General features: G+C 45.2%; 1 protein-coding gene across 11 annotated transcripts in view; it reads right to left on the bottom strand.

Annotated features, from left to right (window-relative positions):
- Positions 1-17,201, bottom strand: part of XDH (xanthine dehydrogenase) — a 94,100-nt gene that overhangs the window by 11,986 nt on the left and 64,913 nt on the right. For all 11 annotated transcript variants that reach the window (XR_016442346.1, XR_016442345.1, XM_090047408.1 and 8 more), the window contains 12 exons: positions 15,521-15,617; positions 14,654-14,778; positions 13,407-13,540; positions 11,672-11,759; positions 8,924-9,010; positions 7,712-7,903; positions 6,857-7,002; positions 6,216-6,297; positions 5,436-5,531; positions 4,250-4,378; positions 3,452-3,526; positions 68-120 (listed from right to left, as the gene is read on the bottom strand). Coding sequence is in view for 9 of the 11 variants with exons in the window: in XM_090047408.1 (XP_089903534.1) it covers positions 68-120; positions 3,452-3,526; positions 4,250-4,378; positions 5,436-5,531; positions 6,216-6,297; positions 6,857-7,002; positions 7,712-7,903; positions 8,924-9,010; positions 11,672-11,759; positions 13,407-13,540; positions 14,654-14,778; positions 15,521-15,617 (1,304 nt within the window). In the remaining 2 variants the exon portion in view is untranslated. The remainder of the gene's footprint in view (positions 1-67; positions 121-3,451; positions 3,527-4,249; positions 4,379-5,435; positions 5,532-6,215; positions 6,298-6,856; positions 7,003-7,711; positions 7,904-8,923; positions 9,011-11,671; positions 11,760-13,406; positions 13,541-14,653; positions 14,779-15,520; positions 15,618-17,201) is intronic.

Genomic DNA, 17,201 nt, shown 5'->3' on the forward strand with positions numbered 1-17,201 from the left:
TATGCTTGCATTTAAGTCACATTACTAAGTAAGAATATTACTGCATTTCCCCAGCTTTAATACTCACCTATAAAACCCTGTGGCTGACAGGCTCACACAGTTGACATAGGCTGCTTGAATCTGACAAAGTAAACAGATATTTAAAGTTACTGTTATCCATCCAATTTTTGTGTCATAACTTTCTCAGAATGCGTTCCAAGAATGCAACTTTCAGTAATGGGTGACTGCTGCAATGCCAGTGCAGTTATGATAAAGGGGTAAACCTTTGACTACTGCCTGAGGTATCACTGTTAGGCCCTATCAATTCACCCACATGCAGAGGGACTAGCACAAGACCTTTGCCTCACTTGCATTGGCTATCTGCTTAGAGAAGGGGATACACATTTCAACTCAAAGTGAAAACTTACTTCCACTAAAGTCACAGCAATAGTCCCATGACCAGGATTTCCCCTATGTGGTTTTCAACCCCACCCTCCTTTTCTCTCCATCCTCCCAACATACTCTTTCAGTTTCTTAATTCCTTCACTTACTTTACCCCATGACTGAAGGATAAAATATTTCCCCAAGATCCTGAAAATTAAACTTTTGATTCTCAAAGCTGGCTGGGAGTCTCTAACATGTAGGTATTTCAACTGAGAAGGTCCTTGACAATACAGTACAAGGTGTAGCCAATCTGTAAATGTCAGGGTAAGGGAGATATTGGGCGCATCTACATGTGGTGATTTAAGGTGCATTAGCCATTTTTAAGGTGCATTAAGGGCATGGGCCTACACGTGTGTGCACTTAATGTGCCTTAAAAATGGCGATTTTAGGCTAATCATGCCTACATTTAATACCTGCATTAAGCAAGTATCAAATTTACGTGTGATTAGTTAAGATGCCTTAATGCATGTGTAGACACCTGTAAGATTTCATAGGCTTTCACAGACATTTGGGCTGGAAGGTACCCCGGAGGATCATTGATTCCAGCCCCCTGCCCCAGGGGCAGGAAGTCAGCAGGGATCATAGGATCCCAGCAAGATAAGCATCCAAATGTGTCTTGAAGGCATTCAGAGTGGGTGCTTGAACCACTTCTGGTGGCAGTCTGTTCCAAACCTGGGGGGCTCGGACAGTAAAGAAGTTCTTCCTTATGTCCAGCCTGAATCGGTCGCAGTGGAGTTTGTGACTGTTCAACTTTGTCATCCCTTGGGGCGCTCTGGTGAACAGACGTTCCCCCAGATCCTGGTGAACACCCCAATAAACTTATAGGTGGCCATCAGATCACCCCTGAGCCTATGCTTTTCCAGGCTGAAGAGCCCCATGACTCTCAGCCTCTCATCATAAGGTCTGTTTTCCTGACCTCTGATCATGTGTATGGCTCTCCTCTGCACTTTCTCAAGCTTCTCCACATCTCTTTTGAATTGTGGAGCCCAAAACTGAATGCCTTAACACTGTGACTGAGCAGGCTGGAGGCAAGCCTGTGGGGCTGCATGCTGCCGCCAAGATGTGGCGGGTGCTGTTCTGCAAGGCACAGATGCTGGGCGTGGAGCAGTGTTTCCAGCAGCAGCGGTCCCTGTCAGTGTGCGATAAGTCAGTGGAGGGGGCAGGAGGTGCGAGGACTCCTGCCAAAGTACAGGGGACAGCCTCACCCCTCTCCCTCCCCCATGACTCCCTGCAGGGGAAGGGGGCAGCACAGCACAGCCTTTGCAAGCAGCTTCCCTGTGCCTCTCCCTCAGGGTGGATTTGGTAACTGGGCAATGCAGCCCTGCAGGGGTGGGATGCCTTGCTGGCCACCCAGGATTCAGGCACCCTAGAAGTCTGCTCTGGGACTCCCACCCAGGACATCAGGCGGGCTGGGACTACATCTGCCCCCAGTGCCCACCACAGCTTTCCCTGCTCCACCCACCTCCATCCCAGGCAAGTGCCTGACCTCGATGCCAGACGCTGTGGATGGGAGAGTCAGCATCAGCTCCTGGGGGCTCTGAATGGCTCAGCCCAGGCAGGCTGGGCACCATACAGGTGGGGGCTCAGCTGTGGATCAGGTGGACCAAGGACAGAGCTCAGCCCCTGTCCCACATTGCACCCAGCCTGCCTGGGCTGAGCTGCGCAGAGCCCCCAGGAGCTGTCAATGCCTCTCCTACCCACAGTGTCTGGCATCGAGGCCAGGCACTTGCCTGGGATGGAGGTGGGTAGAGCAGGGAAAACTGTGGTGGGCACTGAGGGCAGATGTAGTCCCAGCCCGCCTGATGTCCTGGGTGAGAGCCCCAGCACAGACTTCTAGGGTGCCTGAATTCTCGGTAGCCAGCGAGGCATCCCACCCCTGCAGGGCTGCACTGCCCAGTCAGCAAACCTGCCATGAGGCAGAGTCACAGGAGCCCCAGCGCAGGCTTCAAAGGGCACCTGAATCCCAGGCAGGCAGTGAATCATCCCCCCCTATAGGGCTGCATTGCCTGGCACAGGGGAGCTCCTAGCAAAGGCCCTGCCTTCACTGCACTGCCGCCTTCCCCTGCAGGGAGTCACAGGGGAGCCTGTCCCTTGTGCTTTGACAGGAGCCCTCACAGCTCCTGCCCCCTCTGCTGACTTAGTCCCAAGTCAGTCATCACACCAACAGGGACTGCTGCTGCCAGAGCTGCCGTACCAGCTCCAGCATCTGTGCTGCCACCCCTTCTTCTTGGCGGTACCTGGCAGCAGTGTGGGGCCCTGTGGGCTCAGCTTTGGCCTCTCTTGTTCAACACTGGGGAAGCAGGAACACAGGGAGTGGGTTAGATCTGAGGCTGGGGCCAGGACCAAGCCGATTGCATCCAGGGGGGACTGGAGGCTCCCATCCCCTCAGCTGTGGCACCACCTCCCAGTGACACTACCATGGGCTTCTAGGGGCTGCCTAGGGTGCTGACCAGGGCAGATGGCCCAGCAAGCTGCGTTAAGGCTCCTTAAGGCGTCCACATATAGACGCATGCCTAAATTGCTTTAATGCACCTTAGGTTAAGGTGCATTAAGTTTAGGCACATAAAGATTTACATGGAGACAGGCCCATCATCTTCACTGAGACATGTTGAATGGTGTCTTGAAAGTTATTAACAGAATAGTCATCTTTCTCACAAAACCACGAAACAAAGGTGTCACTCCAAGCAGGTTTGCAGTCTGATGCATTGGAACTATTTGAGATTCTTAATTTAACTTCACTGGAGATTGAACTGCATTTGTGACAAAATCTGCATTAGCTACTTCTAGCACACTGGGAAATTGTCATGTCAAAACCACTGCAAGAACCTAGTTATGATCCCTTGGAGACTTAGATCTCTCATATGTATCTATTTCCAGGACCAAATTTCTGCTCCATTTCCTATCCTAGAACTTTCTGGAGCATTTCCTTAAAGAGTTGAAGAAGGGACTGCAGATTTGTCTATAGGCTTGATTTGCCAATAAAAGGATTCTCTATATAACCCACCTGTAACAAGTGTAAACAACTTACCCAGTCTTCCCAGGATCCTTTAGGGTTAGACTGTTTGAATGGCTCCAGCCTTTTTAAAATAGTCTGGCATGCATTCTTAAAAAAAAAAAAAAATATATATATATATATATTATTTTTAGAGCAGCCATTTGAAAAGTCAATATGTAACACAAGGTTCAGTATCATCACGCAATAACCCTCTGCCTCAATCAATATTTCCCTTAGGACACTGATACATCAATAAAAGAACAAGGTTCAGTAACTGGGAGACTGATTATAAAGAACAGGGCTGACCAAAACACAATTATTCTAAAGCTGACTGTGTTAATAACACAGGAGACCCCCATTACAAAGATAGCACTGGAAAGCCATCAACTCAAAGACATTAATGATCATATTGCTCTATAAGAATGTCAGGTATACTTCTTGCTGTCTGTTTAGATGGAAATTCCATCTACATGCAAGTAACATTAAACAGTGTAGCAAGCCTTCAATTTAATGCCACAGTCATTACCAGGAAATTTGTCATTTATATGGCTCTCTTGCTTTCTTCAGTTTACTAATTTCAGACTATAAATTTGGTGGTTAATAACAGACTGAACATGACAGTCTCATAAAAGTCTGAAATAAACATAATCATTTGTTACCAGCTATATGCTAGTAACTGTGGCAGTCACAAATAATTAGGAGTATTCTATGTCCCTTTTTCAAGGACATTAGGCATTCTGTGTCTTTCTAAAGCAACATAGACATGACACATTTATCTACTCTGGAGCCCTAGGCTATTATATAGAGGCATGAGTTACTTAGTTTCCATACATAGACAGCCATCCCGTTAATGTCTGAGCTGACAGAAGCAGCTGTTGGAGACGTATTTGGGACTGTGTTAGTGCTTGTCTCACTGATGTAAATCTTCGATGTGGGAATCCCCAGAGTTTTGCTGGCAACCTGCAGAGTAACAAAAATATGACTGTTTAATATACATATTTGAGAGTCAAGGACATTCTCTAGCTAGAGTATCTATGTTGCTGACCCTAAGTATGTAACCCTCCCTCTTCTCGAACCCAAACGTCAGTTGGTGATTTGTTGGTTGTGTTGCTGCAAGTTGCCTTTAGATTTTGAGAGGTCAAATTCAAAAACCTGTGTGTTCATACAAGCTTGCAAGCATATGTATGTGCGTGTATGTGTGTGCTGTCCACATACTTGCAACCCTTTCATTCTGCAGGTAACACTTATTTATTTGGATTATTATACTCCAAGCCATAGAGTTAACAATTACAGACATAAGGGATTCAGTTCATATCCCTGACAATTCAAAACTGTTGTCTATAGTAGAGATTTGTCCCATCTATCTGCAAATTTTCCAAATCAGAGCTGTCCAACTTGGAAGCCCTTCGGGGCCATATCAGCAGGGGGCCACACACCTTGGAGGCTGCACCAGGTGCACCATGCAGAAGCTGCCCCCCACCCAACCTTGTACAGCATGACCCCCACCACTGTGTCACATAGTGCATAATCCCAAATAAATCCAGAGTAATTCCTTCCACCTCTGTGGAGTTACTCTACACCCACACTGTCATGAAAACAGCATCCATCTTTCCTGACACTTACCAGAGAAGCCAAACGCAAAAGTGAGAGGAAGATTAGTATAAAAATAGCATGGAAATTGCAGTTTAATGGTATCAGAGAGAAATGATCGCAACCAGGCCATAACTAGTACAGTCTTGTTTGTTCTGCCTGGTCTAAAGTAAAGTGGAAATAATAGTTTAAACTAGAGAAAAGATAAAGGGTTCTGTCAACCCTTTATCCCCTTATCGAGGTGTTTATATAAAGCAGATTACAAGTCTCGCTTTCACTTTGGAAATCTAGCACTATTACAGATACAGTCAGGGTGATTATTAGGATTTGGTACCCTTTGCCATTTCAGCAGCACTTCTACCACCAGCTGGAGAGAACACTGCAAGAGTGAAAGTGCAAAGCGATATAATGCGATATAAATAATTACCTGGATCATCTTGGTGTGAAGTCCTTGACCCATCTCGGTTCCACCATGCGTAAGCAGCACTGAACCATCTGTATATACATGCAGCAGAGCCCCAGCCTGCAATAGAGATTATTTAAAAGATAAAGGGTCACCACAATTAAGCTTGTATATAGCTTGAGAAATTTTATTTCCAGAGTACACAAATAAAAACTTTGGGACTTGGCTACAGAGGGGTTAGAAGCTAATTGGAGACAAATACCAAGGAACCAGGATCCTCTTTAATATTGCTCTCTTACACTCAAGCACAGTTTGGTCACCTTCTTTAACTGAGGTTCAAATTACAGTTTTCACAACATCAGCTGACATTTTCAGTAGAACGAAGTAAAGTGAGCCAAGCTGGGTCTCTCATTAGTAGGGCATGAAACAGACAAGGAACCTCTCCCCCAGATTTTACATGACAAAAACCCCTGCTCACCCAAAGGAATCATCCAGTGTATGTGGATAACAGTGATTTTTGAATGACCTCAGATCCATTCTATTTTGCATGACTGATATCTTTGAGATACTAAGGGGAGAAAATGGAGCCAAGCAGAATGAACATAGGTGCATTGTGGTGACTTATGAATATATGTAAACAGGGAGCTGTGGTATATACTGTCTGTGTTGAACAAGAAAGATTCATATAATTTCTCCCATAGAGACCTTCATAAGCATTAAGCAATCTTGATGCATAGGGAGAGCCTGGATTGGTGAACATAAAATCCAGTAAATCTCCAGCAAAGATGTGTGACTCTTACAGACCTGGTTCAAAAAGGGAACAGTGAAGCTGATTCCAAACTTTGTAGGAATAATGGCCATCCCTCTCTTCTTCCAGCGATTCTGTCTGTGAGACCAAACACAGTTACTTACTCTCCACTCTTCCTTCATGTGTTCATACTACATGATAGCTATTAAGAACGTACCTTGTTTTTGGATCCCAGTAAAAGGAGGTCTGAACTGAGTTTATTTCCTCCTCCCCTCCCTCCCTCCATAAAGATTCCAGAAATGATTGTCCCCATTTATTTAGTAATTGTGAATACAAGTCAAATGAAGAAGATGAAATGGCAGTATAAAACCCATCTAGAAGTGTCCTTGTGGCCCTCTGAAACACAAGATCTAGTTTGCATCAGTCCTTCCCTACATCTCACTTCACCTACAGAAAAGTAAACCTTTAGAGGCTAAATTTATTCGTGGTGTTAAATCAGTGGGATGAATTTGGTCCATTATGTACAAAGCATCCTTCCCACACTAGGACCAAAGAGACTTCAAGAAGTAAAAAAAAAAAAATCAGTATCTTCATCATATGATTTTGACCCTAAGTTACTCAAGTTATATGGATAGAACTTGAAAAGATAATGGAAAATAGGTACAGTTAATATTGCTGCATAGTAGAACATTCCTACCTGTTGAATTCATCTATGAGTTTCCTTCTGGCATGATAGTTTGAGCTCTCCAGACACTCTTCCCAACATCTCTGCACAGTAAATCCCTCAAGCTTTTGGTTAAAGTGGGTCAGGTCTCCTTCATTGTACAAATTCAGTTTTCTCACCTTCCCAAAGAAAGATACATCCAGGACTGATTAAACACAACACTTCTGGTGCTTCAGTCTGAGTCATTCAATTGAACAGCACTGGGTGCATCTACATGTTCATTAATGAGTTTTTCCTATTAAGCATTAAATTTAGTACCTCTAATGTGAGGCACTAAATAAATGCACATTAGGCTGCCCAACTGCACAGTAGTGGAAGTGCATGCTTTTTTAATGACATGTAATGTGCAGTATCCTATCTTTACTGCACATCAGCATATTAGCAATTTCTGATGTGACATTTTAATGGGCAGTAAAACAGGCTATTGCAGATTAAAGGGTACACGTAGACGTGCTCACCAAGAGCAAATTTACCTTCAGTTCTCATACTGTGCTCATAAAAAAACATGGTGACATGATCATGGGCTTGGTTTTTTCAAGAAAGAAGTTGTGGGATTTAGACACATAATCCCATGGAATTTGGGCCTCTAGCTCCTTATGCTTCATTGAAAGCATTGTCATTAAAGCTAATACTAGACAATGAGACAAAATTGAAACTGGAAGATGAATTAAGTGAAGCAGATTATAATTCAAGGCTTCCCTGAGTGATTTAGTACTGATAAACAGAAAGAATTCCTGTGCATACCACCTACTTACTGTAGTATGTCAAATTCCTGAAGTTTTGCTAGTATGCTGCACTGCACTGAAATATAATTCAAATGATTTGTACCTGCTCTGCTGGCAGGCCACACTTCATAGCAATGTCATGCATCCAGCACTCAGCAATCATCATTCCCTGTGGACCACCAAAGCCACGGAACGCTGTGTTGGAGGAGAGGTTAGTCTTACAGACGATGCCCAGGCTGCTGACATTAGGGATGTTGTAACTATTATCCAAATGAAACAAAGCCCTTTCCATAACCTGGTGAAGGCAGATACAAAAAAGGAGAGGGGAAATAATTTTTATAACATATTTCCCATGCCAGATTTTGCCCTCCTTACTGGAGCAGGACTGAGATACAGCAAGGGCTTGTGTACAAAATGGGCTGCTTTACCTTATTGCCAAGGGCATACAATTAACCCACCAGGGGAGTGAAGAGGCAGAGGCATGGCTACACTCTTCTTCTTCACTAGCAGACAGGGTTGGCTGGTATCAGATAAAGGCACTTGCTGCATGTTTCCAAAGGCTGCTGCAACATGCATACTCCCTCTGTGATCCCTGAGGCTCCAGGAAGGACTGTGACTTCTGAAGCACAGTCTTCTTAAAGTTCCTCCTGGCCTGGTTTTGTCCCACGTCATTCCCTACTTCAGGCTGTGGCTACAGGCCGCAATCCAATGGGTGGTGTTCAGCTGTTTTCTAAAGTCAATGTTCTTGAAATCACCTGCTTGGTCTAGATTATGACAGTTTTATGGAAGATTGTATATCAGATTGGAAGACTGTGGCAGAGTCCATGCTGGAGATAGCTCAGAGAGCAATCATTGGTAATACACAATGAGCCAAATTCTGATGCCAGTTACAATAAAGAACATAATGCATGAGTGGCATTGGAGGCAGCTGAAAGATAAGCTCAGTTTTCTGACTAGGAATAATGGTCACACGCTGGCAGAGGGTAGGTTTAGGCTAGATATCAGGAGGCGCTACTTCACAGTCAGGGCGGCTAGGGTCTGGAACCAGCTTCCAAGAGAAGTGGTGCTGGCTCCTACCATGGGGATCTTTAGGAGGAGGCTAGACGAACACCTTGCTGGGGTCGTTTGAGCCCAGTACTCTTTCCTGCCATGGCAGGGGGTCTGACTTGATGATCTGCTCAGGTCCCTTCCGACCCTAGAAACTATGAAACTATGAAATGCAACAAGCTTTACATGCTGGCTTACAGAAATGCTGAGTCAGTGTTTCCTCAACACTATTTCTTTTGTTATCAAACAGGAGGTTTCTCTTACTTACGCCATAAGATAGGTCTACAGAGTTGCCACCATTGGAATAATAGGACACCTCCAGACTATTGACTTTCCCGTTGTTCATAAAGCCAACCTGCCAAAAAACAAACCTCTTCAGCTTATACTTACCAGCTGCATAAAAACATGCAGACCTTAAGAACTTGACAAGATTTCAGGGGTGTAGGTTGTAGCCATGTTGGTCTAAGGACATAGGCCTAAGGACATAGGCAAACAAGGTTCTTTGGGTGAATCTGATATTTTTATTAAACCAACTTAAATAGTTGAAAAAAAAATTGTTTTTCCAAGTTTTCAAATTTCAGTATTAAGCTGCAAAAGACAAAGTGCCATAAGACAATTTTGTTCCTTCCTTCAGAAAAAAAAAATGTTTTTTATGATGATGAATGGTGCCATCTTAGCAGCACTCCACTTACACAGCAGAACAACTATCATACAAGCAAAACTTCTGGAAGCTTCCCCACCACTGGCCTCACCACTGTGGGTCACACCCTCACCCCACAAGGCACTTCTCTAACATGTAGTTCATCCACGGTGATCAAACCTTCTTTATTTCAAAGAGCAGCCAAATGAAAATTTAAGAGAAAAGTTAAAGGAACACAGAATAGTTTTCCAATTAACTATTCCATGAATTGGCTGGAATAGTGCACAATTCCAGCCAATTCATGGACATCTAAGACCACCACCACAACAGTCACCATGCCACTTATTATGGCAGTGACAGGCAATTATTTCAGCTGGAGGGCCACTTAATAAGTTTTGGTGAGCTGTCAAGGGCCGCCAGGGTAGCCCCACCCCTTGACAGGTGCCCCGCCCCCTGGTCACTATCTTGGAACCAGAAATCTTGGGACCCCTGACTTTGCCACCAGAAGTCCCTCTCCTTGCCCCCAGAAGTACTATTTTTTGGAAGGGGCTTGCCATCTTGGAACCAGAAAAAAACAAATTATATACTAAAAATCAAGCATTGACAAAAACATATTTTAATTTTACTTCTAAAAAAAATGTCCTGTTTTATGTTTGTTTGTGAGGTGTATATAGAGGTGAATGCAGAATAACTCAAAATGAATTCTCACTCTTGTATATTGTGGGGGGGGAATAGGTAGTGGGTATGGGGTTTGTGGGGAGCTCTGGGTGCGTGTATGTGGGATGTGGGGGAGGATGTGGGGGTATGTGTGGCTGTGGGTGGCTGGGTATGGGGGGTGTCTGTAGGGATGTGTGGGTGGGTGTGTGGGTGGGTATGGGGTGTGTGGAAGGGGAGGTTGGCTGGGGAGTGTGTGTGGGGTGTGCATGGCGGGGTGGGTGCATGTAGCAGTCAGCGGGTCTCCCCCCAGAAGCACATGGGTGTGTGTGTGTGAGAAGGGATGTGGGGGAGGGAGTGGATGGGTGCAATGCTTGTAGGGCATGCAGGGGAGGGTTTGCAGATATGGTGGGGTGTCCATGGGAGCCCCCCTGCACACTCCCCTGAATCAGTCAGCATCTGCCCCAGCCCTGGAACAGCCAGGAGCCCATGCATCATGTGGCACCTCCCTGCCACTGTCAACAGAGTACAGCCCCAGCTCCACCCCACCCCATAGGGACTCACCCCTGTGGGAGCAGATCATCTGGAACCCAGGCCCAGCCCTGATCCAGCCCACCCCGTACCTGCTTTGCACCACCCGCCCATGATGCATCCTACCACCACCCGGGCACACAGAGGGGCTGGGGTGGCTCTGCAGCTGGACTGCCTTTCTAGGCAGCCCAGATGGCAGCGGCTCCTTCCAGTGGCTGCCACTGCTGGCCCCATCCTCACAGTACCCTGGGGGAGCTGTGCCACACAGCCAAGACCCGACCTGTCCTGCACCTGCTCCAGACTCACCAGCCCAGACTCAGCAGCGGTAGGTGTTGCTCAGTGTAGGGAACTCTTGCTCAGTGTGGAGAAAAAACAGACCGTCCCCCTCACTGCTGCCAGGCCCTTCCTGCTGCAACTGCCCAGAGCCCGCACCAGGCTGCCCTGTGTCTGCTCTGTGCTGCCACCACTGCCCCACTGGGCAGCCTGGAGGTAGCAGAAATGTAGGTCAGTCCAGCATGGGCTCCAGGTAGCTGCAGCAAGAAAGGCCCAGCTGCAGCAAGGGGGAGGGTCTGCTTTTCTCCCACACTGAGCAAGTTTCTGCCCAGCTGCCACCACTGTTGAGTCTGGGCAGGCAAGTTCAGAGCAGGTACAGGGTAGGCCAGGTCAGAGCTGTGTGGCACGGATCCCAACCAGTACCATGGGTTTGGGGCAGCAGCAGCATCTGCCAGAAGGAGCCATCACCATCTGGGCTGCCTAGAAAGGCAGTCCAGCCATGGAGCCACCCCAAACCTGCTGCATGCCTAGGGGGCGGCAGGATGCACTATAGCTAGATGGTGCCTGGGCTAGGCGGGACCAAGAAGGACCCACTGTGGGGCAAACAAAGACCCTCCATGGGCCAGATATGACCCATGGGCCGTATTTTACCCACCCCTGTGTTATGGCTACAGCGAAGACCAAAGTCAGATCTTTCTCTCCAAACCTCTGGCTTCCTGCTGGAGTTAGAGGAAAATCTTTGTTCTCTGGGAGAATGTACAGCAACTATGACCTACTCTAATCCTGTCCATTAGAGGGCAGTGGACACAAACACACACATGCACATGCACACAAACACACACATTAGCTCATTACAATACCTTTCACTTCCTAAAGGACAGGTTTAAAATAATACACTTTAAAAAAAATAGTTCATACCTTATACTGCCCCAAAAAGGGATGCCTTCCACCACTAATTAGCATGTCCTCATCACGATCGAGCATGCATCGTACTGGAAAACCAGTCCTGTTAAAGAAAACTTTTTTTCATATAGAGTTTGAAACTTACTGGCCTTCTTCTTTGGAAGAATCTTCCTAAACAGCTAAGTCTCAGAAAGTCAATAGCCACATAAGATAGATCACTAGGATTCTTCCATTTTCTCTTAAGCAAATGGATTAGGTAGAAAATTGTCACACAATAGGACTTGATATTCCTCAAAATTCTTGCAATTCATACTAACCAGCAAAAATATGGCTCTTTAGGAACATGGAAGCGAATGCATAATCTTTAATATTCTCTAGCCAGCTTCTCAGAGTATTGCTCTAACCTTCGCTAGGAAAAAAAATACGTATTAATTATGTAATAGGGGTATGCTAACTAGCCCTGTTTGACCTCTTGACTTTAGCTGACTAATTATTTAACTGACTATATATTTCACCTTTAGCAGAAGGAGTTCTCCCTCTCTGTCTGAGCCTGACATCCTTCTACTGCTCTTCCTGATGTTTCCAAGCAGAAACATCTGCGGACATGAAATAACTTTTATGGCTGACAGAGGACAGAAGAACAAACAACACATTTTAATGATTTATCATTAAAGGCAAGATGCTTGCTTTGAACTTGAAAGGAAAAAGTTGCCTGGGCATATAAGCTCCCTTTTAGATACTTTCTGCCACAGTAAGCAACCTCAGTATGCCCTGTCAAAGTTATTGCTACAGCAAGGAACATGAGCAGGACTCTCAACAGAGTGTCTCCAAGCTTGCAGGAGCTACTATGGGAAATACGGAAATGGAACTGGGCATGTAATGTGTGGTCCATGCAACTCTCACTTCATGGTCAGTGGTCAGTTAAAACCACAAGAACGGTGCACAGAGACAGAGACCTAAATCAAAACTCCAGCAATGAAAACCTGAATGGTTGTGTGGGATCCCAAACCCAGATCCTAATCCAGTGCTCACAAATGGTCACAATCTGGATGGAACAAAAACTCCAAACCCAAGCATCCCTAAATCTTGGCTCTTATGAAGCTTGGTTCACTATTTTATGGTTTGGGGCCATTTCAAGTTACAAGCAGGAGGTGTGAGTGTAGCCAGAAAGAACAAAAGAAGAGAAAGGCAAAGAAGTGGTGGTCCAGGTTAGGTAGCAATAGACAACACAAAGCAATAGATAACATAACTGGCTGTTGCACCTTTATTTTCCACAGTGCTGCTGAAACAAGGTTTAGCGTTCAGTTCTAAACAAAGGTTGGGACCCACTTCAGTGGAGGGAAGGGACAGAGAGCATCATATACAATGGCTTTATGGATGCAGCAATAGTCCAGGCATGTGGCTTCTCTCCTTTAGGATCTTCAGATATAGCCGACATCCCACTGTTCTCCACATTTTATTGCTATTACATTCCTCTGTAAGAACAGTCCATTCAAGGGCTGCACGTACTTACAAGAAGTTTATATTTCCTTTTCCAGCTAAAAATACTATTACTGACCTGCCCTAGAAATTCACAAGCCATTTGGGAATGAAAAGCTGATGAGGATCCTACTACAGAAAAGCAAGTGCTGAAGCCCAAGTTCTGATCCAAAAGTACATCTACCTGCTTCCTCTTCTTAATAATATAAAAAAGACAGTACTATGTGCTGTGGAGTGAGGAATGATCCCACCTCTCAGCACCAACACTTACTTGAATGCAGCTACAGCTACAACTGTTGACAAAATAGTATTTCTGGTCTCCTTTCCTCCAAACCCTCCTCCCATTCTCTTCACTCGAATCAAAATTCGATTTGAGGACACACCTAATACATTGGCAACAAATTCCTACAGGAAAAGGAAAAGATGTTAGTCATACAGACAGCAAGGTTAGCAATGGGAGTTGGAAACAATACCATCTATCAGGCTTGATCTATTATCTTCATTATCTGTAGCCTCAATGTAAGCATTTAGAGAGTTTGCCAGGGGGTCAGACAAGTACATGGGCATATAATATAGCCTCCAAAAATATGGGTCTTATCTTCACCAGCAGCAATGGCTCCCTGATCATCAATCAGTGTCCTCTCACAAGAAGCTTGGAACCAAAGAACTGGAATCCCAAGGCCCCTGCTTCCTACTTTCCTTGTCTAGCAGTAAGTATTTTTAAACAGTTAAGCAGGCACTGTCACACTGGGCCAAACCAACAGCTCAGCTAAGTCCAGTATCCTGTCTCAGGGTGGCCAGACCAGATCCCTTGCCCCCCTACCCATCCAACCAGAAGTGCCTGCAACCACTGCTGCCTGCCCACTCCCACCACTTACCATATGACCAGTGGTTGCAGAGGTAGCAGCTCCAGCCCCAGGATGCTAGAGCTTCTGCCACTACTGCTGCTGCTGTGTAGCTGAACCAGGATCAGGGCCAGAGCTTCCATGTGCTCTATGCCCCCATCTGTATGAGGGGTGGAGCCATGACTGACAGTATGCAGTGGGAAGGAGCAGAGGCTGTGAGGCAGAGGTGCTGGGAGTAGGCAGGGATGATGAAGGGGGCAACAGCTGTATCTCTGACTCCAACCTCAATGTCAGTTGGAGCCAGGGTCAGAGCTGCAGCAGACATCTTCCCTCCTCTCTCCCCTTACCTTGTACTCATATCCAAGACAAGGAGCATTTTTCCATATGTGTAATGGCAGGGGGGTCCTCATCTTGGATTTGAGGAAATACGGTAATCAGCACTCAGTGCAAACCAAGATGGAAATTTTTTGCAGAATAAGCCCATGCTACTTGGACTAAGAATCCTGGTGACCTAATTATTTCACTATATTCCCCTCTGAGCAATCCAAGCTAGTCCAATATGTTCACACAAGCACAACCTAGAACCAATAACAAATTAAGTGTTTATCCCAGCCTAATATGAGTAACCCCCACAAAAGCAAATTAACCAGAGAGAGCAGGACAACTGAGTTACCTGTGTCTTTGTTAGATTCTGGGTGGACACAAAGAGCTCCATCTCCCCATCTTCACCTTTTGGCACAGCAACAGTACAGTGAGTCTCCAGATAAAAGTGGTCCTGCCCACCAATATACATCTCCCCTGAAAAACCAATAAAAATGTGATCAGAAACCTATGGGTTTACCATATCTATGGCCTTAATTGCTGCTTTGTTCCTTCTCTGGTTTCTCCAATTGCACTCCTGCAGGTGACAGAACTCATGGTCTGCAGTTGAAATTCACTATTTCCCCCTCTCTTCAACCAGGATTAAAGTAACAATGATCTATCTATGAGATCCAATTATTATCCTGCAGATCTGACTGAACACCTACACTTCTTCCTTTCAGGAGACAGCAATGCACAATAACCAAAACATCTTTAAAGAGAAGTAGTCATATATAGCAATAGGATTTTAAAAAAAGTCTACAAATGTATCTCTCTCTCCTAAAGCTCTATTATTCCATGGCAGCAATCTATATGGAGATTACCATGGAGTAGATCTATTTATGGAAGAGGTCTACTTCAATGTAATGTTTTCAGTGTGATGTAGCCTTCTGAGTCCTTGCCCACATGGAAAATGAACCAAAAGAGTTATTACAGAATAAAGTATTCTGGAATAGCCATTACAGAACAGCTCTCTGCGTGGACATGATCTCACTAAACACGTAATTATTCCTTAGTAATTTGACTTTTATTCTTGAAGAGTGTCTAAATGGGGAATTATTACGGAATAATTCATTCCAGGCATTTTGAAACAGTTCCCTCTGTACTCACTATTTCATAACTGCTTATTTTACAGTTATTTCCTGCCAACTATCTTGTTTGAAAAGAAATGATAACTCACCTTCCAAAATGTGGTCAGACTCTTCAAATCCTTTCTGGACATTTCCTTTGTTAATCTTCCTTATAAGCTTAAAAAAGGACTTTTTCTCAATTGCTTCCTGAGAATCATAGCACATATTTAGTTTTGTTAGGGAGACAGAATGGGTTTTCAACAAAGGAAATGTTTGCAAAGAATGTCTGTTTCCATGGAAAATGTTAATTTTTCATAAAAATATGCTGGCTAAAATTGAGCTATTGTAGTTTGCTCTTTACACCTCATCCTCCTCTAGTGGCTGGATCCCTTAGTGCACCAGGGCAATGGACTCCATACAGCTTCCCCCATACCAAGAGAAATATGATGCATTGTGGGAAATGTAATTCTTTGGATTCCTGGGCCATAACAGAAAATAGGGGTGCAAGGACCAAACTGCAGACCCAGGAACTATTGCAAGAAGCATAAAAACTATGAAGGGCTAAACAATAATTTAAAAAAACCCCTAAAAACCTCTATTAGGGGTGCACCGATAAAGATTTTCTTGGCAGATACCAATAGCTGATGATTAACCAACCATATTAGCTGATCTGATAACCAATATTTAGTAATAGTGCAAGGCATTTTAAACTACTGACACAGACTTTTTTTCTGTTTGTTTTTCATTTATAACACACACACACACACACACACACACACACACAGATAGATGGGTAGATTTTTTTGTGTATTCTTGCTTCTAAAAACATATTGTAACAAAATAAAAACAAACACATATTAACTTTAAAACTTTTACTCTTAAAACGGTAGTTTGCAGTATAAACTTTATATACTTCCATAAGGATTCATTTGACAGCAAAGTCATTATAGAACTCAATGTTCACTTTGTTCCTTAAGGAAACAATACTCAGGGCCCAAGGGGTGACCATCCCAACAAGAAGCAAGGGGGGCAGGAGTGCCTGAAAGCCCCCCTGGCTCACCAAGGGCATCCGGGAATGCCTGCTTGCCAAAAAGGCGGTGTACACCCAGTGGAAGGCAGGTGCTATCTCCAAAGAGGAGTATACCTCCTCTGCTCGGGCCTGTAGGGGGCTGTCAGGAAAGCTAAGGCAGACATAGAGCTAAGACTAGCGTCCAAAATCAAGGATAATAAAAAGTCCTTTTTCAAATATATAGGGAGGATGAAGAAGGCACTGGGTAATGTGGGGCCCCTGCAAAGTACGCTGGGCAATCTGGTGGTTGCGCCAGAGGAGAAAGCGGACCTCTTTAACCAATTCTTCACCTCCTTTTTCTTGTGCAGGGACCGGGACTTCCCCACTGAGATGCCAGATGGACTCGAGGGGAATGCCTCCAGACCTCAGGTTGGGGAGGACCAGGTTATAATGCTTCTGGAGGGGCTGGACCTGTTCAAATCAGCGGGTCCAGATGCTCTCCACCCCAGGGTGTTGAGGGAGCTAACAGGGGTTATTGCAGGGCCCTTGGCACGGCTCTATGAATGCTCGTGGTGCTCGGGCCAGGTGCCAGATGATTGGAAGATGGCTAACGTGGTCCCCATCTTCAAAAAAGGGAAGAGAGAGGACCCAGGCAACTATAGGCCCGTCAGTCTTACCTCAATCCTAGGGAAACTCTTTAAGAAGATCCTCAAGGACCACATCTGTGATGGGCCGGCGTCAGGGATGATGCTCAAGGGCAACCAGCACAGTTTCATTAGGGG

This window comes from Crocodylus siamensis, chromosome 1 (assembly GCF_052110815.1).
Source record: "Crocodylus siamensis isolate JL-2025a chromosome 1, ASM5211081v1, whole genome shotgun sequence".
Taxonomy (NCBI): Eukaryota; Metazoa; Chordata; order Crocodylia; family Crocodylidae; genus Crocodylus; species Crocodylus siamensis.